At 39.8% G+C, this 24,075-nt stretch overlaps 1 protein-coding gene across 3 annotated transcripts in view; it reads right to left on the bottom strand.

Annotated features, from left to right (window-relative positions):
- The window catches only part of PCNX1 (pecanex 1), a 177,988-nt gene that overhangs the window by 11,332 nt on the left and 142,581 nt on the right, over positions 1 to 24,075 (bottom strand). For all 3 annotated transcript variants that reach the window (XM_052647207.1, XM_052647205.1, XM_052647206.1), the window contains 4 exons: positions 20,328 to 20,581; positions 18,335 to 18,565; positions 1,664 to 1,764; positions 776 to 926 (listed from right to left, as the gene is read on the bottom strand). In XM_052647207.1, coding sequence (XP_052503167.1) covers positions 776 to 926; positions 1,664 to 1,764; positions 18,335 to 18,565; positions 20,328 to 20,581 — 737 coding nt within the window. The remainder of the gene's footprint in view (positions 1 to 775; positions 927 to 1,663; positions 1,765 to 18,334; positions 18,566 to 20,327; positions 20,582 to 24,075) is intronic.

The following is a 24,075-nucleotide window of genomic DNA, read 5'->3' as shown; positions in this document are numbered from 1 at the left end:
AATAGAAATTTTTAAATACTACAGTCTTTATTAGTAATGCTCCTAAATAATACGGGTGTTAGCTTCATTCCATTAGGTCATGGTAAAATCATCTGAAGAGCAATCCACCTCTTGTTTGGCAGAGAGAGACAGCCCCATTCGAGCACAGCAGGTGCATTTGATCAATATTGTCACGTGCTATCTTCATATCTCATCACAGCTGTCAGGCGGAATGGTAAGGGCAGCAAGTGCCAGTACCTAATTTCAAAATATATTCTTAAAGGGGCCCAGGGCTTTAGATTTGCATTTGGGGGTCTCATTTTCATTTTACTACCTTACTAGGATTATTTAATTAAGGCTGATTCTGTCCTAACCATCATTTATTCTATAAAACATGGTAAATGAAGCTCATAGTTAAATAATAACACTTGCAAGACTTCTGAGATGTTGTTATATTGCACTGGGAATCAATTAACATTTACCACAGAACAGGCATGAATTACAATCACCTGAAGTCTAAGCAAACCATTACAGGGGCCCAAGGCTTTTATTTTCAGTTTGCCACTGCTTGTATTTTTCTTCAAGTTCATGCCCAGGTCACTCTCTACTATTACTATTCAAATTCACTGTTACAAACACAGGTTCAGGCTTCTAAGATTTAATATTGTGTCAAGAATCATGTTTTCCTTTGTCTCAAATCAGTATTTCTCAAAAGGATCCCAAGGAACATAATTTGGGAGTCAAGTGAAGAAGTACCATTAAAACCAGTAATGCATTAGAAATTCCCTCCTCTTACCTGATGAAGTTTAATAGACATACGAATTCCAGGGACTACTACTTTCCTCAGGAGTTCCATGTCAGCAAAGATCCATTCGTCCCGAATTGAAGAAATACGGAAATCTCCCTTAAATAGGGCATGCAATCCATAGAGGAATGACTCTAAATTACTGTTAAGATTGGAGATAAAAGTTTACGTATTTTGACAAAGGTCTTCCATTACACTCATTCTAACATCTGGTTATGCATCAGAATCATCTGAGAGTGTTGTGAAGATACAGACGCCAAGAACTAATACCAGTACCCCTGAATCAGAATCACAAAGGTCAAGGCTATTTGCCCTGGAGCCTTGTTTATGAACTACCATAATAGTGAGTCCTTGAACATAAACAGAAGGTAAAGACTCTCTAACTTGAAAGTAAGGAAGGCCTAATGGAAAACATGAAGTAATCAGAGAAGCGTTATGTGGCATTTTTTAATTCTAATTCAACTGGGTGTTCACAACAAGAAATCCAGTTTACATTTAGAGTTCCCAAATCTAATGTACCATTTTATTAAGAATATAAATGCTCTGAGCAAAGACTGAAAGGAGAAAAATAAAAATAAAAGGAAGTGAATGGTTAGAAAAATAGATGTATATGGGAAGACACCAATCATACATTATAAGTTATTTTTTAATGTCTTAAATTATTAGATTCTCATTATCTGCAGCTGCCTACACACATGTGAATTTTAAAAGTTAGTTCTTTTAACCACTTGTGTTTACTAAAAAGATCTATACAATGTCTGAAGAAACATTTGTAATAAATTAACACAGTATGCTTCCATTAAAAACCATTTCAGATTTTTCAGATTTTGGTTACAGAGCTTCCCAGTCTGTTTCTGAAAACAGCAACACCTTCCTCACCTGGACATATGGTGAGATGCAGTCCCCAAAGCTCTCCGTCCCAGAACACAGAGTCCATAGCAAAGAGTCACCAGAGATGAGTCTTTGTCCACATCCAGTGGCTTTAGATGAAAAAAGAGAGAAAGAAAACAAGGGACAGGGTGAACGGGGTCGAAGGCACAAATTTCCACTTATAAAATGAGTAAGTCATGGAGATGTAAGGTATAGCACGGTTGACTCCAGTTTAGTAATACTATACTGCATATTTGACAGTTATTAAGACAGTACATCTTGTAAGTTCTCATCACAAGGAAAAAATAATTCTGTAACTGTATGAGGAAGGATGTTAATGAGAGCTATTGTGATGATCATTTTACAGTATATACAAATATCAAATCATCATGCTGTATACCTGAAACTAATGTTGTATGTCAATTATACCTCAATAAAAAAGAACAAAAGAATATTACTTATCAGAATGGTATATGAGTATTCAACAAAGCAGAAAAATCTATTCAAAAAATCAGAGAAGACAAGGAACTCAAGTAGCATATACTCACTATCTCCTCAAATATAAGTTCTAATGAAAAGAAGCAGCATAAAATGAAGTATGAATGTGTATAAAGAGGTTCTTTGGAATCTTTAAATAAAACTAATGCTTTATAGTAATACTGGAACATATTGAAAAAAACTGGCTGTATTAGAGTGTTAGGGTCTTAGCTAAACATCTCAAAGTACTTGCTGATATACATTATTACTGATACTGCCCTCTCCTGAAATATAATATTGTTTATTAATTAGTTATTTCTTGACCTAACCTGGCAAGCATTAGTGACAACAGCATTAGCCTATCAGCGACAATAACCACATTAAAGGAAATTAAATTGCTGTCTATAGAATATTGCTTTCCTTCAACCTTTTCTTTCACAGTTGCATACCTTTATTATTGACTATTAAATATATATTATATATAAAAGTATGTAATAATTATATATATATACACACACACACAAACAAAATGGTACACCTTCAGTTCAGTTCAGTTCAGTCGCTCAGTCATGTCCGACTCTTTGCGACCCCATGATTGCAGCACGCCAGGCCTCCCTGTCCATCACCAACTCCCGGAGTTCACCCAGACCCACATCCATCGAGTCAGTGATGCCATCCAATCATCTCATCCTCTGTCGTCCCCTTCTCCTCCTACCCCCAATCCCTCCCAGCATCAGAGTCTTTTCCAATGAGTCAACTCTTCGCATGAGATGGCCAAAGTACTGGAGTTTCAGCTTTAGCATCATTCCTTCCAAAGAACACCCAGGGCTGATCTCCTTCAGAATGGACTGGTTGGATCTCCTTGCAGTCCAAGGGACTCTCAAGAGCCTTCTCTAACACCACAGTTCAAAAGCATCAATTCTTTGGCGCTTAGCTTTCTTCACAGTCCAACTCTCACATCCATACATGACCACTAGAAAAACCATAGCCTTGACTAGACGGACCTTTGTTGGCAAAGTAATCTCTCTACTTTTCAATATGCTATCTAGGTTGGTCATAACTTTTCTTCCAAGGAGTAAGCGTCTTTTAATTTCATGGCTGCAGTCACCATCCTCAGTGATTTTGGAGCCCAGAAAAATAAAGTCTGACACTGTTTCCACTGTTTCTCCATCTATTTCCCATGAAGTGATGGGACCGGATGCCATGATCTTTGTTTTCTGAATGTTGAGCTTAAAGCCAACTTTTTCACTCTCCTCTTTCACTTTTATCAAGAGGCTTTTTAGTTCCTCTTCACTTTCTGCCATAAGGGTGGTGTCATCTGCATATCTGAGGTTATTGATATTTCTCCCAGCAATCTTGATTCCAGCTTGTGCTTCTTCCAGCCCAGTGTTTCTCATGATGTACTCTGCATAGAAGTTAAATAAGCAGGGTGACAATAGACAGCTTTGACGTACTCCTTTTCCTATTTGGAACCAGTCTGTTGTTCCATGTCCAGTTCTAACTGTTGCTTCCTGACCTGCAAATAGGTTTCTCAAGAGGCAGGTCAGGTGGTCTGGTACACCTTACATAATACTAAAGAGAATCTTGGTAGCATCTTAATTACTGAGAAACAATCGAATGCAGCGGTTCTCAAAGTGTAATCCTGGGAAACAACAAGAGCATCACCTGGGAACTTATTAGAAATGCAAATTCCAGAGCCATTTCAGACCTGTTAAGTCAAGTTCTGGAGGTGGGGTCCACCTATCACACTCCCATCACATTCTAATGTATGCTAACATTGAAGAATCATGGGTCTAGGCTTTTAATGAGCTTAATTATTCTATCTTTTCCAATTATATATTTATCTGATTTTATAAACCATTAACATATACAGAAAAGGGCAGCTGTCTAAGATACTAGCTTAATATAGACTGTTTAATTAATTACCATTACCTGGGTAATTTAGTTAATTTTAACTGTGAAGGAGATCCTACATTTCTTTCTTTTCTGTCTCCCTCTCTCCCTGACCCAGTCAACTAAATCAAGAAAAAAAAATTTTTTTCCCCATAACAGAAGCAGTACATTTTCAGCATATGTACTGCTTCTGTTATGGGGAAAAAAATTTTTTTTTTCTTAACTTAGTTCAGGCTTCTGGAACTGGTCAAGATACAGTAATAAAGACACTGATGCCAAAGCTGAAGCTCCAATATTTGGGCCACCTGATGTGAAGAGCCGACTCACTGAAAAAGACCCTGGGAGAACAAGATGGTGGAGGAGGAGGTGGACGAGGAGTACATCTCTCTCCACGGTACATCAGGAATACCCCTCAGACACAGAAGTGCATGCAGAACGCCAGCTGAGAGCAGACAGGAGAACCTGACCAGTGGAAAAGAGTATATTGAACCACGCAAACTCAGTAGAATGAAGGAACTAGCGGGAAAAACATGAGAGTTAGTAGGACCGGACCTGCCCTCTGTGGGAGGGGTAAGCAAAGCAGGGGTCCAATCCCCACATGGGGTAATTCTGAGTCAGAGGAGAAACATTCAAGCCCGAGGGTGAAACAGCTGATCTGTGGCAGCCTAAATGGAATGGTAATCAGACAGTCCTTGTCGCAGCCATACATACCCCAGACAGGAACACTGGCCCCCTAGAAGGTGCATCAGCCGGGAGCTGGAGTTCTGGGATTGTGGAGCAATCCCAGGGTGAGGGCTGCTACTGACTGCAGAGAGATGAATTGAAGGGATGTGAGGGAGGAGACTGTGGTGGGAAATCTCTGTGGAGGAAAACCAGGCATCCATGGAAGCAAGGTGATACAGCTGAGTTATGCATAGGAGGTGGAGCCATCTCCATAGCCTCTCTCTCCCCACACACCAGCATCGGTAGTTGAATAATAGAGAGGCTGGCTCATCAAATGCCTGATGCACTGAATTACAGAGCAGGACCCCACCCACATGGCCCTTTAAGTGCCTGACCTGCCGATGTACAAAGTAGGACCCCAGCCAGGAGTGCTTTCTATGTGCCTGATGTGCTGAACAACAGAGAAGGACCCCAGGCAAGGGAGCCCTCTAAATGCCTGAATGGGCAAAGCTATGGAGAAAGGCTGGCCAAAAAGGCCTTCTGATCGCCAGCTACAGAGGCTCAGAAAAAAAGACTGATAGGGCCATAACTCCTGCAGTAGAGGCAGTCCAAGTCCCTGCACACTTGGCGCCACCAGGGTCCCCGCACGCCAAGCAGCTGTGCCACCTTCACACTCAACTCTCACTGGGGCAGAGCTGCCACAGGCAAGAAATGTCTTCATCTATGCATGCAGGGTCGCTTTGGCTGTGTCCAACTCTTTGCCATCCTGTAGACCGTGGCCTGCCAGGCTTCTCTGTCAGGGACGGGATTTCTCCAGGCGAGAATACTGGCGCTCACTGACTAATAGTGGTTGCCATACCCTTATAGAGCACTATATTTCCTGCTGCCCTAGTCCCAAATCCCCTGAGTACCTGGTGCTGCCAGAACTCCTGTGACCCAACCAGCTGCACCACCTCCACACCTGGACCTCACAGGGGCAAACCCAAGTCCTCCAGGGCAGCCTCAGGAACAAACTCCAGTGGATGACCCCCATGTAGAGGTGGAAATAAAACAACAACTGAAATCCAGGGGCAATGTGGCTAAGGAAGAAGACCCAAAACCTTCCCACCAGCTGCACAAGCTGCAGATTAAATCCATACAGTCAACTAGGCAGACTGTTGTCTATGACATAAGAGGTCATTGAGAGTTCCCACAAAAGAAAACACAATAGTTCTGATAGCTGTGGACATTGGAGGCAAGAACACACAGAAGCAGGACCAGATTAGAATATGAGCTGCCACCACAGCAGGTCCAGAGATCAGCACAGTGTTAGAGGGCATCCTAGGGAGGTAAGGTGGACTGTGACTCCCAGGAAAAGGACTGTGACAGCAGTGACTCTAGGGAGTATCAAACAGAACTCAACATAAATGAAACCATGTGAATAAAAGAACCAGCATCACCCATAGCACCCTGTGCAGGACACCTCATCTAAGCAACAAACAGAACAAAAATACAAACAAAATCACCAGCAGACAGGATTACCACCTCACTCAGCCTTGCCCATCAGAGGAAAAACAAGCAAACAAACAAAAACTCAGCACAAATCTCACCCTACACAAACCACTGGACCAACCTCAGGAGGGCAAAAACCAAAAGGAAGAAAGAATTCAACTTTCTTCAAGGAAAGCAACTTTCCTTGAAGCCTAGAAAAGGAGACCTCAAATACAGTAAGTTAAAAAAAAAAAAATAAAGGCAGAGAAATACTACACAAACGAAGGAACAAACCAGAAACACAGAAGCCCAAATAAATGAAGAGAAAATAGGCAAACTATCGAAAAAGAATTCAGAATAATGATAGTAAAGATGATCAAAAACCTTGAAAACAAAATGGAGAAAATGCAAGAATCAATTAACAAAGACCTAGAAGAATTAAAGAATAAACATACAGAGACAACACAATTACGGAAATTAAAAATACTCTAAAAGGAATCAATAGCAGAATACCTGAGGCAGAAGAACGAATCAATGAGCTGGAAGATTATATGGTGGAAATAACTTCTGAAGAGCAGAATAAAGTAAAAAGAATGAAAAGAACTGAGGATAGTCTCAGAGACCTCTGGGACAATATCAAACGCACCAACATTCGAATTATAGGGGTCCAAGGAGAGGAAGAGAAAAAGAAAGAGTATGAGAAAATTTCTGAAGAGATTATAGTTGAAAATTTCCCCAACATGGAAAAGAAAATAGTCAATCCAGTCCAAGAGGTGCAAAGAGTCTCATACAGGATAAACCTAAGGAGAAACACACGAAAACACATACTAATCAAACTAACGAAGACTAAATGCAAAGAAAGAATTATAAGCAGCAAGGGAGAAGCAACAAGTAACATACAGGGGAAACCCCATACACTTAAGCTGATCTTTCAGCAGAAACTGCAGGCCAGAAGAGAATGGCAAGATATATTTAAAGTACTGAAAGGGAAAATCTACAACCAAGATTACTGTACTCGGCAAGGATCTCATTCAAAACTGATGGAGAAATAAGCTTTTCAGACAAGCAAAAGTTAAGAGAATTCAGTACCACCAAATTAGCTTTACAACAAATGTTAAAGGGACTTAGACAGCCAAGAAATACACGAGAAGAGAAAAGATCTACAAAATCAACCCCAAACAATTATGAAAATGGCAATAGGAACATATATATCAATAATTACTTTAAATGTAAATAGATTAAATGCTCCAACCAAAAGACACAGACTGGCTGAATGGATACAAAAACAAGACTCATATTATATGCTGTCCTCAAGAAATCCACTTTAGACCTAAAGACACATATAGACTGAAAGTGAGAGGATGGAAAAATATATTCCATGCAAATGGGAAGCAAAAGAAAGCTGGAGTAGCAATCTTCATATCAGACAAAACAGACCTTAAAATAAAGCTTACAAGAGATATGGAAGGACACTACAAAATGATGGAGGGATCAGTCCAAGAGGAAGACATAACTGTAAATATCTATGCACCCAATATAGGAGCACCTCAATACGTAAGACAAACACTAACAGACATAAAAGGAGAAACTGACAGTAACACAATAATAGTAGGAGACTTTAACATCCCACTCGTATCAATGGTCAGATCATCAGAACAGAAAATTAATAAGAAACACAAGTTTTAAATGATACATTAGATGAGATGGATCTCATTGACATCTTCAGGACATTCCATCCAAATGCAGAAGAATACATCTTCTCAAGTGCACAAGGAACATTCTCCAGGATAGACCACATCTTGGGTCACAGATCAAATCTCAGTAAATTTAAGAAAATTTAAATCCTATCAAGCATCTTTTCCAACCACAATGTTATGAGACTAGATTATCAATTACAAGAAAAAAACTGTAAGAAACAAAAACACATGGAGATTAAACAACACATCTCTAAATAACCAACAGGTTACTGAAGAAATCAAAAGGGAAATAAAAATATTTCTAGAAACAAATGCCAATGAAAACATGACAACTCAAAACCTATGGGATGCAGTGAAAGCAGCTCTAAGAGGGAAGGGTATAGTGGTACAATCCTACCTCCAGAAACAAGAAAAACCGAAGAGACAACCTCACTTTACACCTAAAACTGGAAAAAGAAGAACAAAAATTAGCAGAAGGAAAGATATCATAAAGATCTGAGCAGAAATAAATGAAAAAGAAATGAACGAAACAACAGTAAAGATTAGTAAAACTAAAAGCTGGTTCTTTGAGTGAATAAACACAATTGACAAAACTTTAGCCAGACTCATCATGAAAAAAAGAGAGAAGAATCAAATCAGCAAAATCAGAAATGAAAAAGGAGAGGTTACAACAGACAATGTAGAAATACAAAGGATTATAAGAGACTATTATGAACAACTATATGGCAATAAAATAGATAACCTGGAAGAAATGGACAGATTCTTAGAAAAGTTCAAGCTTCCAAGACTGAACCAGGAAGAAACAGAAATTAAGAACAACCCAGTTATAAGCACTGAAATTGAAGCTGTGATCAAAAATCTCCCAAGAAACAAAAGCCCAGGACCAGATGGCTTCATAGGAGAATTCTACCAAACATTTAGAGAAAAGCTAATGCCTATCCTTCAACTGCAGACAAAGGAACACTTCCAAACTCATTCTATGAGGCCACCATCATCCCGATACCAAAACTAGACAAAGACAACACAAAAAAAGAAAACTATAGGCCAGTATCACTGATGAACATAGATGCAAAAATCCTCAACCAAATTTTAGCAAACAGAATTCAGCAACACATCAAAAAGCTCATACACCACGATCAAGTTGGGTTTATCCCAGGGATGCAAGGATTCTTCAACATATGCAGATCAATCAATGTGATACACCATATTAACAAATTGAAAGATAAAAACCATATGATAATCTCAATAGATGCAGAAAAAGCCTTTGACAAAATTCAGTACCCATTTGATTAAAATTCTTCAAAAAATGGACACAGAAGGAACCTACCTCAACATCAGTTCAGTTCAGTTCAGTCGCTCAGTCGTGTCCAACTCTTTCCAACCCCATGAATCGCAGCACACCAGGCCTCCCTGTCCATCACCAACTCCCAGAGTTCACCCAAACTCACGTCCATCAAGTTGGTGATGCCATCCAGCCATCTCATCCTCTGTCGCCCCTTCTCCTCCTGTCCCCAATCCCTCCCAGCATCAAGGTCTTTTCCAATGAGTCAACTCTTCGCATGAGGTGGCCAAAGCATTGGAGTTTCAGCTTCAGCATCAGTCCTTCCAATGAACATCCAGGACTGACCTCCTTTACCTCAACATAGTAAAGGCCATATATGATAAGCCTACAGCAAATATTATTCTCAATGGTGAAAAACTGAAAACATTCTCCCTAGGATCAGGAAGAAGACAAGGGTGTCCACTTTCCCCACTATTATTCAAAAGTGCTGGAAGTCCCAGCTACAGCAGAGAAGAATAAGAAATAAAAGGAATCCAGATCGGGAAAGAAAAAGTAAAGTTCTCACTGTCTGCAGATGACACGATACTGTACATAGAAAATCCTAAAGATAGTATCAGAAAATTACTAGAGCTAATCAGTGAATTTAGCAAAGTGGCAGGATACAAACTCAATACACAGAAATCACTTGCATTTCTATATACTAACAACGAAAAATCAGAAAGAGAAATTAAGGAATCAATCTCATTCACCATTGCAACAACAAAAAAGTTAAATACCTAGGGATAAACTTACCTAAGAAGACAAAAGAACTGTACGCAGAAAATTATAAGACATTAATGAAAGAAATCAGACATGACTGAGTGACTTCACTTTCACTTTTCACTTTCATGCATTGGAGAAGGAAATGGCAACCCACTCCAGTGTTCTTGCCTGGAGAATCCCAGGGACAGGGGAGCCTCATGGGCTGCCGTCTATGGGGTCGCACAGAGTCGGACACGACTGAAGCGACTTAGCAGTAGCAGCAGCAATGAAAGAAATCAATGATGACATAAACAGATGGAGGGATATTCCATGTTCCTGGGTAGGAAGAATCAATATTGTGAAAATGACTATACTACCAAAAGCAATCTACAGATTCAATGTGATCCCTATCAAATTACCAATGGCATTTTTCACAGAACTAGAACAAAAAATTTCACAATTCATATGGAAACACGAAAGACCCCGAATAGCCAAAGCAGTCCTGAGAAAGAAGAATGGAGCTGGAGGAATCAACCTTCCTGACTTCAGATAATACAAAGCTACAGTCATCAAGACAGTTTGGCACTGGCACAAAAACAGATATAGACCAATGAAATAAGATAGAAAGCCCAGAAATAAACCCATGCAACTATGGGTACCTTATTTTTGACAAAGGAGGCAAGAATATACAATGGGGCAAAGACAGCCTCTTCAATAAAATGCTGCTGGGAAAACAGGACAGCTATACGTAAAAGAATGAAATTAGAACACTTCCTAACACCTTATACAAAGATAAACTTAAAATGGATTAAAGACCTAAATGTAAGACCAGAAACTATAAAACTCTTAGAGGAAAACATAGGCAGAACACTTGATGACATAAATCAAAGCAAGATCCTCTATGATCCACCTCCTAGAGTAACAGAAATAAAAACAAAAGTAAACAAGTGGGACCTGATTAAACTTAAAAGCTTTTGCACAGCAAAGGAAACTAAGCAAGGTGAAAAGACATTATTTTCTCCTCAGAATGGGAGAAAATAATAGCAAATGAAACAACTGACAAAGGATTAATTGCCATAATATACAAGCAGCTCATACAACTCAGTATCAGAAAAACAAACAACCCAATCAAAAAGTGGGAAAAAGACCTTAACAGACATTTCTCCGAAGAAATACAGATGACTAACAAACACATGAAATGGCCATCATCAGAAAGTCTACAAACAATAAATGATGCAGGTGTGGAGTAAAGGGAACGCTTTTGCACTGTTGGTGGGAATGTAAATTGATACAGCCACTATGGAAGACGGTATGGAGACTCCTTAAAAAACTAGGAATAAAACCACCATATGAACCAGCAATCCCACTCCTAGGCATATAACCTGAGGAAACCAAAATTGAAAAATACACATGTATCCCATTGATCGTTGCAGCACTATTTATAATAGCTAGAAAATGGAAGCAACCTAGACGTCCATCAACAGATGAATGGATAAAGAAGCTGTGGTACATACACACAATGGAATATTACTCAGCCATAAAAAGAAACGCACTTGAGTCAGTTCTAATGAGGTGGATGAACCTAGAACCTACTATACAGAGTGAAGTAAGTCAGAAAGAGAAAGATAAATAAATATCTATATATTTATACATAGATAAAATATAAACATATATATATATATATTTTCTATATATTCTAATGGATATATACGGAATCCAGATAAATGGCACTGAAGAATTTATTTACAGGGCAACAGTGGAGAAATAGACACAGAGAATAGACTTACGGACATGAGAAGAGGGAAGGAGAGAGTGAGACATATGGAACACCAGTAACATTACCCTATGTAAAATAGATAGTCAACAGGAATTTGCTGTGTGGCTCAGGAAACTCAAACAGGGGCTCTGTATCAACCTAGAGGGGTGGGATGGGGAGGGAGATGGGAGGGAGGGGATATACATATACCTATGGCTGATTCATGTTGAGGTTTGTCAGAAAACAAAAAAATTCTGTGAAGCAATTATCCTTCAGTAAAAAATAAATAACTTAAAAAAAAAGATCCTGAAGCTGGGAAAGATTGAAGGCAATAGGAGAAGGGGGCGGCAGAAGATGAGATGGTTAGATAGCATCACCGACTCAATGGACATGAATCTGAGCAAGAGATAGTGGAGGACAGAGGAGACTGGCGTGCTGCAGTCCATGGCGTTGCAAAGAGTTGGACAGGACTTAGCAACCAAACAACAACACCCGTACACCTGAAATGACCAAGAAAAAAATATATTGAGACACTGGATACTAATCTCTGGGAAACAAATGAGGTGGCCCTATAAGCATTTCCAGGCCATGGTATGAAGAAGAGGAATGCAGGAGCCTAGCAACCTCCAGGTTGGGAAGAAGTCTGGGAAGGTCAAGGTAGCTAGAGTTTTGCAGGGCACAGTGCCAAGAAGGAGATAGCTACACAGGGAGCAAGCTCTGGAGACCGGCGGAAGGTCCCTTTTTTGAGTTCAGCAGATTACTTATAAGCACATGAGCCAAGCCCAAGGGAAAAACCAACAGAAAAATGCAGAAAAGAATGGAAAGTTCTGTGATTAGCTACAGTGCTCAAAAGAATACTGTCTCAGTAATGGGAAAAAAAATTGCCCCAGACTAAAGGCTGCTTTGGTCCCTCCTAAGAAAGCTTGAAAGTAAACCCTGAAAAGATCAAATTGTCCCCAAGGAATTTAATCGTCACAGAACAAAGTTCAAAAATATTTACAGGCGGCTTCCTTGGTGGTTCAATGGTTGAGACTCCGTCTGCCAAAGTAGCAAACAGGGACATTAGTATGATCCCTGGTCTGGGACGATCCCACATGTTGTGGGGCAACTAAGCCCATGAGCCACAACTGAGCCGGCGTGCCCTGGAGTTGCAACAACTGAACCTCTGCACCCTAGTCTGTGCTCTGCAATAGAAGAAGGCAGCACAATGAGAAACCTGTGCACTATAACTAGAGAGTAGCCTCCACTTGCCGCAATTAGAGAAAGCCCATGTGCAGCAATGAAGACCCAGTGCCACCAAATAAATTTTTAAAGATTAAAAAAATTATATTTAGGGACTTTCCTGGTGGCCCAGTGGTTAAGACTTTGCCTTCTAATGCAGGGGGTCAGGGTTCAATCCCTGGTCTGGGAGCTGAGATCCCACATGCCTCATGGCCACAAAACTAAAACATAAAACATAAGCAATATTGTAACAAGTTCAATAGAGACTTAAAAAATGGTCTACATTTAAAAAAAAAAACTTAAAGAGAAAAATATTCATAGGAATACAAAAATATCCAGCCTCATCAAGGCAAAGTTCACAAAGTCTAGCACTCGATCAAAAATTGTCAGGCATGCAAAAGTAGCAGGAAGATAGAACCCACAATTAGAAAAATAATCAACCAGTCAATCAAAATTGACCCAGAAATGATACAGATGTCAGAATTCGTGAGCAAGGATATTGACAGAGTTATTGTAACTGTATTCTATACATTCAAAAAGACAGAGGAATGACAGGGTGCTGAGTAGAGACATGGAAGGTCTATATAAAAACCCAAATTAAACCTCCGGAGATTAAAAAATAATGCACTGTCTGAGAATAGAAAAAATACACTGGATGAGATTAATGATATTAATGCAGAAGAAAAAAATAAATGATCTAAATATATCAACAGAAATTACACAAAATTAAACATAAAGACTGAAAAAAAGAAACCACAGAGCATCAGCACTCACAGAACAACTTTAGTTAGTTAAGTCGCTCAGTCGTGTCCAACTCTTTGCGACCCCATGAACTGTAGCCCACCAGGCTCCTCTGTCCATAGGATTCTCCAGGCAAGAATACTGGAGTGGGTAGAATAACTTAAGGCAGCCCAATATAAATGTAATTGGAGTTCCCCCACAAAGGGAAGGAGGAAAACAGAAAAACATTTCGAGAAAACAATAACTGAAATATTCCCAAATCTGATGAAAATGATACACACCTAGGGATTCAAGCAGCTCAATGAGTTCCAAGAACAAGAAACATGAAGAAAACAGCATAAACTGCTTAAACTAGTGATGAAGAGAAAAATCTTAAAAATGAGCTAGTGGGGGGAAAAAAACCCCACATTGTTACGTGACACATACCAGTATATGGTGTTTTACTGCACTTTGCTTTATCGTGCTTTGCAGATACCTTTTTTTTTCTTTTAATCTGAAGGTTTCTGGCAACCTTGTTTCAAGCAAGTCTACTGGCACCATTTTTTTCTAATAGCACTTGCTCACTTTATGTCCCTGGGTCACATTTTGGTAATTCTCAAAATATTTCAAACTGTCCACCAGCAAAAAGACTGTGATTTGCTGAAGGCTCAGATGATGACCAGCATTTTTTAAGGAATAAAGTATTTTTAAATTAAGTAATGTACATCATTACATTTTTTACATAATATAATCACACACTTGATATGTTGTTGTTCAGTCGCCCAGTTGTGTTCAACTCTTTGTGACCCCATGGACTGAAGCATGCCAGGCATCCCTGTCCCTCACCATCCCCTGAAGTTTGCCCAGTTCACGTCCACTGCCTTGGTAATTCCATCCAGCCGTCTCATCCTCTGACCACCCTCTTCTGCTCTCAATGTTTCCCAGCATCAGGGATTTTTTACAATGAGTTGGCCGTTTGCATCACATGTCCAAGATACTGGTCATCTGATGCAAATAGCCTAAAAGGGCACTTAGTAAAATGTAAACATAATATTCACAACTGTTTGGGAAACCAAACAATTTGTGTGACTTGTTTTACTGTGATATTTACTTTATTGTGGTTGTCTGGAATGAAACCTGCCGTATCTCTGAGGTGCGCCTTTATTATTTGTACAGAACAGCAAAGATAAGAATGACTACAGACATCTCATCAGAAACAATGCAAGCCAGAGGAAGTGTAGCCGCGTTGCTAACGTACTCAAAAGAAAAAAAAAATTGGTTAGACCATAGTAGCTCTATTTTGTTATGGCTGGAGAAGGCATGTGTCTTATATCCTCAACTGAATTAGAAATTCTCAGACTGGTTGCTAACACTAACAAAGGTGAAAGAAAACTACGGTCATTTAAGAAGCAGGAAGCAAAGTCAAGCTGAGAAGTCCTTGCAGTCTAGTGTTCTGCTGCTGCTGCTGCTGCTGCTGCTAAGTCGCTTCAGTCGTGTCTGACTCTGTGCGACCCCATAGACGGCAGCCCACCAGGCTCCCCAGTCCCTGGAATTCTCCAGGCAAGAACACTGGAGTGGGTTGCCATTTCCTTCTCCAATGCACTAAAGTGAAAGTGAAGTCATGTCCAACTCTTCGCGACCCCATGGACTGCAGCCTACCGGGCTCCTCCATCCATGGGATTTTCCAGGCAAGAGTACTGGAGAGGGGTGCCATCGCCTTCTCTGAGTCTAGTGTTCCAGGTGGCTTTAATGCAGTTAATCCAGGGCCACACTTACAAAAACATTGTTTCAAGCTCTTTAGAAGACAGGTACAGCTATCGTATGAAAGATTATTTCCTCCAAGAATACATATAATGAGAGAAGGTGCAAAGAATGAGTTTTTATTTTTGTACAACATGCAACTTAGAAAACTATCTTGGAAGGAAAACTATGGGGGGAGAACGTCTGAAGGCAACTTTATTAACATTCAAGTGAGGGTACAACAATCTAGAGTCAGCAAACCTTTCTGCTTTAATTAACGTCCCTGTGAAGAGGCTCTTCCGGGCATGATGACTCAGAAAACAGAATGCATGGTTCTAAGGAGGTAGGGATAATATTGTTCAACTTAAAAAAAATGGGAGCATGAAGGAATTATCTTTCCTGACAATTTTCTTCTAAAGGGGACTACAAGAGTAGACTATAAGCCATAATGACCTAGGGACAGAAAGCTCTCCGAAGAGACTGGAGATACCTACGTTTGGAGGCAAACCTTTTGAATATGATTTATTAGGAATTAAGAGAATGACTTCCTTGAGCTATTATATATCTATGACCTCAGCAATAATCTCTAAGAGTTTATGTATTCCTTAAATTTAGAAAGAATGGAGCCTGTTTCTGAGTGGGAAGACAATGAGCTCCTAGCCTAGACAACCACAGGTAAACAAAAGTAACCAATACAGTCTAAGCCAGAGAAAGGCTATTTGAATAATATGATCACTCCCTGTCCCCTGTTGCCCCAAGAAATAAGTCCAAGGATTTGAGAGTAGCATGCAAAGCATTTTAGGTATATTTCATTTATGGAAAAAAAAAAAAAAAAAACCCACAAATGTTATGTGTTTGAAAGAAGAGATGGCAAGCTTTGAGGTCCTCTATTTCCAGACATTGTCCACTGACCCTTTTTCTGAACTCTTATGAGGTTATTTTATTCTATTCCTTGGTCCTTCTTTAAAAATATGCTACTCTGCTCAGTATCTACTGTGCATCCAATATAAAAGCTCAAAGGTCACTGTTTGGAGGGGAATTATAGGATGCTCCCTTTCTTATTGATGAAGTGAAGAGAAACAGGCTGATATGATGGCATGCCGTACTCTAATTGAGTAGCTGTAAAAGTAGGCCTAAACAAGGTATCACACTTAAAAGTCCATCAGTGTGTACATCCCAGACCACAATACAGGCACTGGTTGTCAAACTGGCTCCCTATGCTCCATGATACAGAATAAACCTGTACACAGGATACCAAAGGTTCAACTACACAAGACTTCTGCTTGGGAAGCAATAGTGATAGAGGGGTTAGCTTTTGGGATCACAGGCCTTGGTACTGTGGTTATTGTACATGGGGTCTAATCAGGAGCAACACTGCCAAAGAGCCATGAGGCCCAGCAGCAAAACAGTAGTTGGAGAAGTCTACAACTCATCCTTCCTTTAGGGTAAGACAAGTTGTTCTGAAGTATGGATTAGGAACCACCTAAAATGGTGTTGGAGAAGACTCTTGAGAGTCCCTTGCACTGCAAGAAGATCTAACCAGTCCATTCTGAAGGATATCAGCCCTGGGATTTCTTTGGAAGGAATGATGCTGAAGCTGAAACTCCAGTATTTTGGCCACCTCATGCGAAGAGTTGACTCATTGGAAAAGACTCTGATGCTGGGAGGGATTGGGGGCAGGAGGAGAAGGGGACGACAGAGGATGAGATGGCTGGATGGCATCACTGACTCGATGGATGTGAGTTCCAGGAGTTGATGATGGACAGGGAGGCCTGGAGTGCTGCGATTCATGGGGTTGCACAGAGTTGGACATGACTGAGTGACTGAACTGAACTGAAAGTACAATCACCCAGCATGATACAGATTTTGGGTTCCCAGCCTAGACTTACAGAATTAGAATCTCACAGGCAAGGCCCAGGAACCTGTGTTTTTACTCATTCCTATATCATTTTTATCCATGTTAACATTTTAAAGTCACTAATCTAGATGAATACTGTCTAGTATGGTAGTCATTATCCTATATGAGTTGTTAAATTTAAATCAATTAAAATTAAATAAAACTTAAAAATTCATTTCCTTAGTCATACCGACTACATTTCAAGTGTCTCATAATCCACCGTATGTGAGGGGTTAGTAGTTACGATACTGGAACAACACAGAATGTTCCCATCATTGTGGAAGATTGTATTAGCACTGGTCTAGACTTTGGAGAAGGCAATGGCACCCCACTCCAGTACTCTTGCCAGGAAAATCCCATGGACGGAGGAGCCTGGAAGGCTGCAGTCCACGGGGTCGCTGAGGGTCAGACACAACTGAGCGACTTCACTTTCGCTTTTCATTTTCATACATTGGAGAAGGAAATGGCAACCCACTCCAGCGTTATTGCTTTGAGAATCCCAGGGACAGGCGAGCTTGGTGGGCTGCCGTCTATGGGGTCGCACAGAGTCGGACACGACTTAAGTGACTTAGTAATAGTAGTAGACTTTGGATTTGGGACAAAGATATTAATTATCCATAAGTCTGGTATGTATGTTTGGGGACTTGGGGCTGGAGGTGCTCCAAAATGCAGTCTTTAAGAAGGCTCTACATGTAATCTACAACCTATATGTATGTGTATGCACAGGTAGAGGCGGTGCTATTCAGACAGTGAGACTGTGACACTGCAGGTCAAAGAACGAGGGAGGCTTCTCCTGCTAATCTGCTTTGATAGAGCTGGTTTGGCCCAACCATTATGAACCACACAAGTCCTCTTATGCAGATAGTTTAAAGGAGAAAATCTAGAAAAACTGACATAATAACAAATAGAGGTATTCTTTCCTCTTTGGAAAGAGCTATACTCTACCCAGCTGAGGTAAATCACCCACCTTTGCTCTTCAGGAAGAGCTGCACTCAATCCAGCTGAGGTAAACCACCCACCTTTGCTCTCTGGGAAGAGCTGCACTCTATCCAGCTGAGGTAAATCACCCACCTTTGCTCTCTGGGAAAAGCTGCATTCTATCCAGCTGAGGTAAATCACCCACCTTTGCTCTTCGGGAAGAGCAGTACTCTATCCAGCTGAGGTAAATCACACAGAAACTCTCCCTGGATATGCCTGCCAGTCGATGGTCATAGTCTTCATCAATGTTTGGATTAAATGTTGGATCCACATCAACATAATTTCGATCGGCACACAGACGCAGTCCTTCCTGCATCGTCTCATTAGCTAGCCATTCTTCTAGTTTAGAAGAGGTTGTAACATAATAAATGATACCCTAATGAGGAAAAAGATTAAATAAAAACACAGGCTAAATCACAATCTGAATTAACACCAATATCTCATTAAATTAATTGTTTATACTGATAATATGAATCAAAGTGACATTTGGGGATGACCCACAGAGATGTTATGGGGAGGGAGGTGGGAGGGGGGTTCATGTTTGGGAACACATGTAAGAATTAAAGATTTTAAAATTAAAAAAATAAAAAACTTAATACTAAGAAAAAAAAAAAAAGTGACATTAGTTTACTAACTTTAAAATAGTCTAAAAACAATTCCAATCTACTGAATTTACAATCTTTTAAGACAGGTGAAAAACCTTTATTGTGGTGCATTTATTTTGAGAAATTTCTCACAGAACTTTAAGCTATCTTGTGATCTTATGTCAACTCATAAAAATATAACTAATAAATAAAGCAATAGAAACACATAGAGATAGGAAAGGCCACACACACACACGTTATTAATAAAAAATGTTGTAAATTCAATCTCTTTAGCTTCCTGAGGTTGGGTTTAACCAAATATTAATTAAACAGAAGATTCAGGCTTCAACCCAACCAATCAACACAAATAAGTTGGTACACAGAAGTAATAACATGTGAACCATGAAGATTTAGCATATGTTTTCCTCCTGAAAATGTTGGCTTTGCCTATAAACCTCTAGCGATAACCATGTCGTATATCTGTGAAATTTTTAGCAAAAAACAGAATACCTGTGCAGTAAAACACTAACCTTGCTCAAAGAGAGGTTTGGCCTTTGCACTTGGGTTCTGGGAGTTCAACTCTAATCCCTTGCAATGTCCTGCCTCATAAGAGAGTCTTTATTTACTTGGAGGCTTAGAACCATGAACTCTATAGGATCTGGAGATTAAGGCTGGTGATGTGGATGGGCGAGCAAATCTAAATGGTTGTGTGTCAATGAAAACTCTGCACACTGAGGCTCAGGTGAGCAGGCGAGCATCCTTGGCTGGCAACACTCTGTATTGCCTCAGTTGTTTCTGGGAGGGATAAACATTGTCTGCACAAGTGCACTGGGAGAGGACAACTGCAAGTTCATGCCTTAGGGTCTCTAGACTTTGCCCTATGTGCTTCTTTCCTGGGCAGACTTTACTCTGTATCCTTCCACTGTAATACATTCTAACCACGAGGATGATGGCTTTGCTGAGTTCTGAGGGTCCTTCTAACAAATTAATGAACCTGACTGTGGTCTCAGAGACCCTGAAATTGCAATGGTGTCAAATGTGATGGTGTTTTGGGGGACCTCCCAAATCATACAATACTTTCATTCAGATTTCTGAAAGCAGTGGTTAACAGCAAGGGCTAAGGAGTCAGTCAAACCGGGGTTCTAAATCCCTGATTTCACTTGCTAGTTAGAGGATTGTGATCAAGTTAACTTTCGATCGGTAACTTGTTTATTTGTAGAACAGGAATGTAATATTCCTTTAGAGAATTAGTTAAGAGATATATAGGCGTATGTATACATGCATGCATGCACGCGTGTATTCTTTAATATAGTGCCTAAAAGAGATGTGCTACAGGTAATAGTTTTTATTAACAATATTAATGAACAAATGTAGTTAAGTTCCACTGAAGAAAGAAACGGCAAGATCCTCATAGGTATAATTTACTAACTGTATTGGATACTAGAAAATTTCTATTGCTATGAAAAAGCAAGACACAAGTTAAAACAACTATATATATATATTTTTAAAGAAGAGCCTCTGACACCAGAAGCTCTGAAGAGGCACATCTCTTACTTTGACGTAGTAAGTGGTGAGTACTTTCCGAAGATCAAAGACTTGAAGCATAGAGGCAGCACTGTTGTCAGTGATGCTATAGCCCTCTAGAATATACTTGGTGACTATCACCTCCCAAGCCAGCCAGCGCTGGCTAAATGCAGCGTTAAATGAAAGCACATGAGGAATATGGCCAGGTTCACAACAGCAAAATCCTTCATCTTCCTCAACACCTTCGGTAATGGCCTCCACTTCCCGTTGTTGACAGTAAGTACCTGAGAGAGACAGAGAAAGAAAGTTCTTATAGCAAATGGGTAAAACATGAAGTGGAAAAAAGAATACTTCAAAGATATGAGAAACTCTGAAATAAAAACACATTTAGTTTATAGCAATTAAGAGTATGTGTTGGATCTGCTTTAGACTGTCCATTTGCAAACCGCAGGACATTCCTGAAGAGAGGCACAGTATACATCTTCTGGAGAATCAGAATGTGTATCAGCACATTTGGGTCTGAGAATTTGTGAAATAAAAAAAGAAAGTCAGATTAAATAAAGAATTAGAGCCACAGCCATCTATGCCAACAAAATATCACCCATCACATTAATGTTAATTTTATTTTGTTCTGTGGTCTTACTTTCATTTAATCTGTAAATTCCTTACATGATACAAGGACTACAGAGGGATTATAGCTAATTTTAAAGCTATATATTAAAGTTGAAAAGTGAGTGAAGTCACTTAGTTGTGTCCAACTCTTTGGGACCCCATGAACTGTAGCCTACCAGGTTCCTCCGTCCATGAGATTTTCCAGGCAAGAAGGAAATGGCAACCTACTGGAGTGGGTTGCCATTTCCTTCTCCAGGATATATTAAAGTTACATTATAACAAAAATAAGTGGGATGTTATAATACATTTTTTATATTAAACAGAACATATACAACATGTATATTTGAAAAGCTACTCTGAGAAAAAAAGATGTGATGAAATTTAGCCCCACTTAGTGGTAGTGGTGTATGACGAATGGTAAGACTGAAGAGGTAAGCTTGGCCAAGCTAATGACCTATACTGTTTAGTACTCCAGTTCAGTTCAGTTGCTCAGTCGTGTCCGACTGTGATCCCATGAACCACTGCACGCCAGTCCTCCCTGTCCATCACCTACTCCCTGAGTCCACCCAAACCCATGTCCATTGTGTCGGTGACACCATCCAACCATCTAATCCTCTGTCGTCCCCTTCTCCTCCTGCCCTCAATCTTTCCCAGCATCAGAGTCTTTTCAAATGAGTCAGCTCTCTGCATCAGGTGGCCAAAATACTGGAGTTGCAGCTTCAACAACAGTCCTTCCAATGAACACCCAGGACTGATCTCCTTTAGGATGGACTGGTTGGATCTCCTTGCAGTCCAAGGGACTCTCAAGAGTCTTCTCCAACACCACAGTTCAAAAGCATCAATTTTTCGGTGCTCAGCTTTCTTCACAGTCCAACTCTCATATCCATACATGACTACTGGAAAAACCGTAGCCTTGACTAGACGGACCTTTGTTGACAAAGTAATGTCTCTGCTTTTTAATATGCTGTCTAGGTTGGTCATAACTTTCCTTCCAAGGAGTAACCATCTTTTAATTTCATGGCTGCAGTCACCATCTGTAGTGATTTTGGAGCCCAGAAAAATAAAGTCAGCCACTGTTTCCCCATCTATCTCCCATGAAGTGATGGGACCAGATGCCATGATCTTTGTTTTCTGAATATTAAGTTTTAAGCCAACTTTTTCACTCTCCTCTTTCACTTTCATCATGAGGCTCTTTAGTTCTTCCTCACTTTCTGCCATAAGGGCAGTGTCATCTGGCTATCTGAGGTTATTGATATTTCTCCCGGCAATCTTGATTCCAGCTGTGTTTCCTCCAGTCCAGTGTTTCTCATGCTGTACTCTACATATAACTTAAATAAGTAGGGTGACAATATACAGCCTTGATGTACTCCTTTTCCTAGCTAGAACCAGGCTGTTGTTCCATGTCCAGTTCTACCTGTTGCTTCCTGACTTGCATACAGGTTTTTCAAGAGGCAGGTCAGGTGTGCTGTGAGAGGTGCTGGATATACGATGATAAATGAAGCAGATAGAATTCCTGTCCTTGAGGAGTTTATAATCTACAGCAAAGGTTTACAAAATACAGCCCTGGGCCAAATTTAAGCTAACAGTGGTTTTGGTATTTTTAAAAGGTTGTTTAACAGAAAAATAAAAGAACATGCAACAGAGAACGTGCACGGCTACAAAAGCCTACACTATTGACTGTCTTGGCTCTTTCCAGAAAAAGTCTGCCAACCCCTGGGCTACAGAAGAAATAAACTAAAAACAAATAAACACAAACAAATATAAAATTAGAATTCTAACAGTTATTCTAATTATTAAAGATAATTAAGGAACTAGAGGTGGAAGATTGGTGGGAGGAGAGGAGATGGCTGGTACTTTCTGGGCAAAAGGAGAGTGATAAGAAGGTCTTAGTAAAGAATTCAGCATAGCTAGGACACTGAAGGAAGGCCGGTGTGGCTAGAGTGGATGAGAAGGGTACTAATAAAGTAAGCTGGAGAAGCTGGGAGAGGACAGATCTTGCAGCTGCTGTAAGGAGGTTGAATTCTACTTTAAACGCAATAAAAAACCACTGAAAATTTTAACCATGGAAAGGACATAACTGAATTCACCTTAAGAAAAAGAATCACTATGGCTGAATGAAGAATTACAGGGTCCCCTGGCTACTGAAACTCAACATGAGTTCAGAAAATAACACGGGGCTTCCCTGGTGGCTCAGATGGTAAAGAATCTGCCTGTCATGTGGGAGATCTGGGTTTGATCCCTGGGTCAGGAAGATCCCCTGGAGAAGGGAATGGCTACCCACTCCAGTATTTTGGCCTGGAGAATTCAATGGAAAGAGGAGCCTGGCAGGCTACATTTCAGGGGGTTGCAAAGAGCTGGACATGACTGAATGACTAACATTTTCATTTTCAGAAAGTTAGTGAGTACTACATTCCCATACTGATTTGAGTTGTTTTTAATGAGTTTGGATGTAAAAGATTTATCCAAAATTTTATTTGAATCTATTTGGTACCAAAGAATAAAGTTGGGAGAATGAAATTTTGGATCTATTTTTGATTTGGAGCATTTCTGACCAATCTGATGGAATGAGCAGTAAGAAGGACTCCTTTCCAATTCACACACACACAGAAATGCTGGATAAAATAGCCTCCCCACAAAATATTTGTTAAAGAAAGAGTTAAAAAGCAAAGGTGAAATCTTCAGGTGCCAGCAATTTTAAAAGAAAGTGAAGTTACAGCAGTGGTATCTGTAGTGGTAAGGGGGTGCCAACTTTTGGATAAGACCAATTGCATTCAATTTGAACAGCAGTGGGTTAAGATCCTAGAAGAGACAGAATTAAGGTCCCAAGCTTCTAATGGAGAGTCAGGAACAAATCATAAGACAACAGGACATTTTGAAAAAGAGAGAGAGAGAATGGATTACAAATAAATAACAAATAAATAGCAAACATTAACATTTACTACCCTGAGAGTTATACAAGTAAAATTTTATTTCTGATGAATGGAGTAACTTTAGAAAAGCACTTGCTTCATTAACAAAGATATTACATGAAAAAGGTACAAACTTTCTGATTCAATACTATGGCAAAAATAAAGCTATAAGGTATAGGTCTAATTTGATCCTCTATTTAGACAAATGCTTTATTTCCTGTTTCAAGTTAAAAATACCTATGGTACTTCTTAGAATA

Source organism: Budorcas taxicolor, chromosome 10, assembly GCF_023091745.1.
Source record: "Budorcas taxicolor isolate Tak-1 chromosome 10, Takin1.1, whole genome shotgun sequence".
Taxonomy (NCBI): domain Eukaryota; kingdom Metazoa; phylum Chordata; class Mammalia; order Artiodactyla; family Bovidae; genus Budorcas; species Budorcas taxicolor.
The sequence above is the reverse complement of the archived record's forward strand: the minus strand, read 5'-3'. Positions and strand labels throughout refer to the sequence as shown.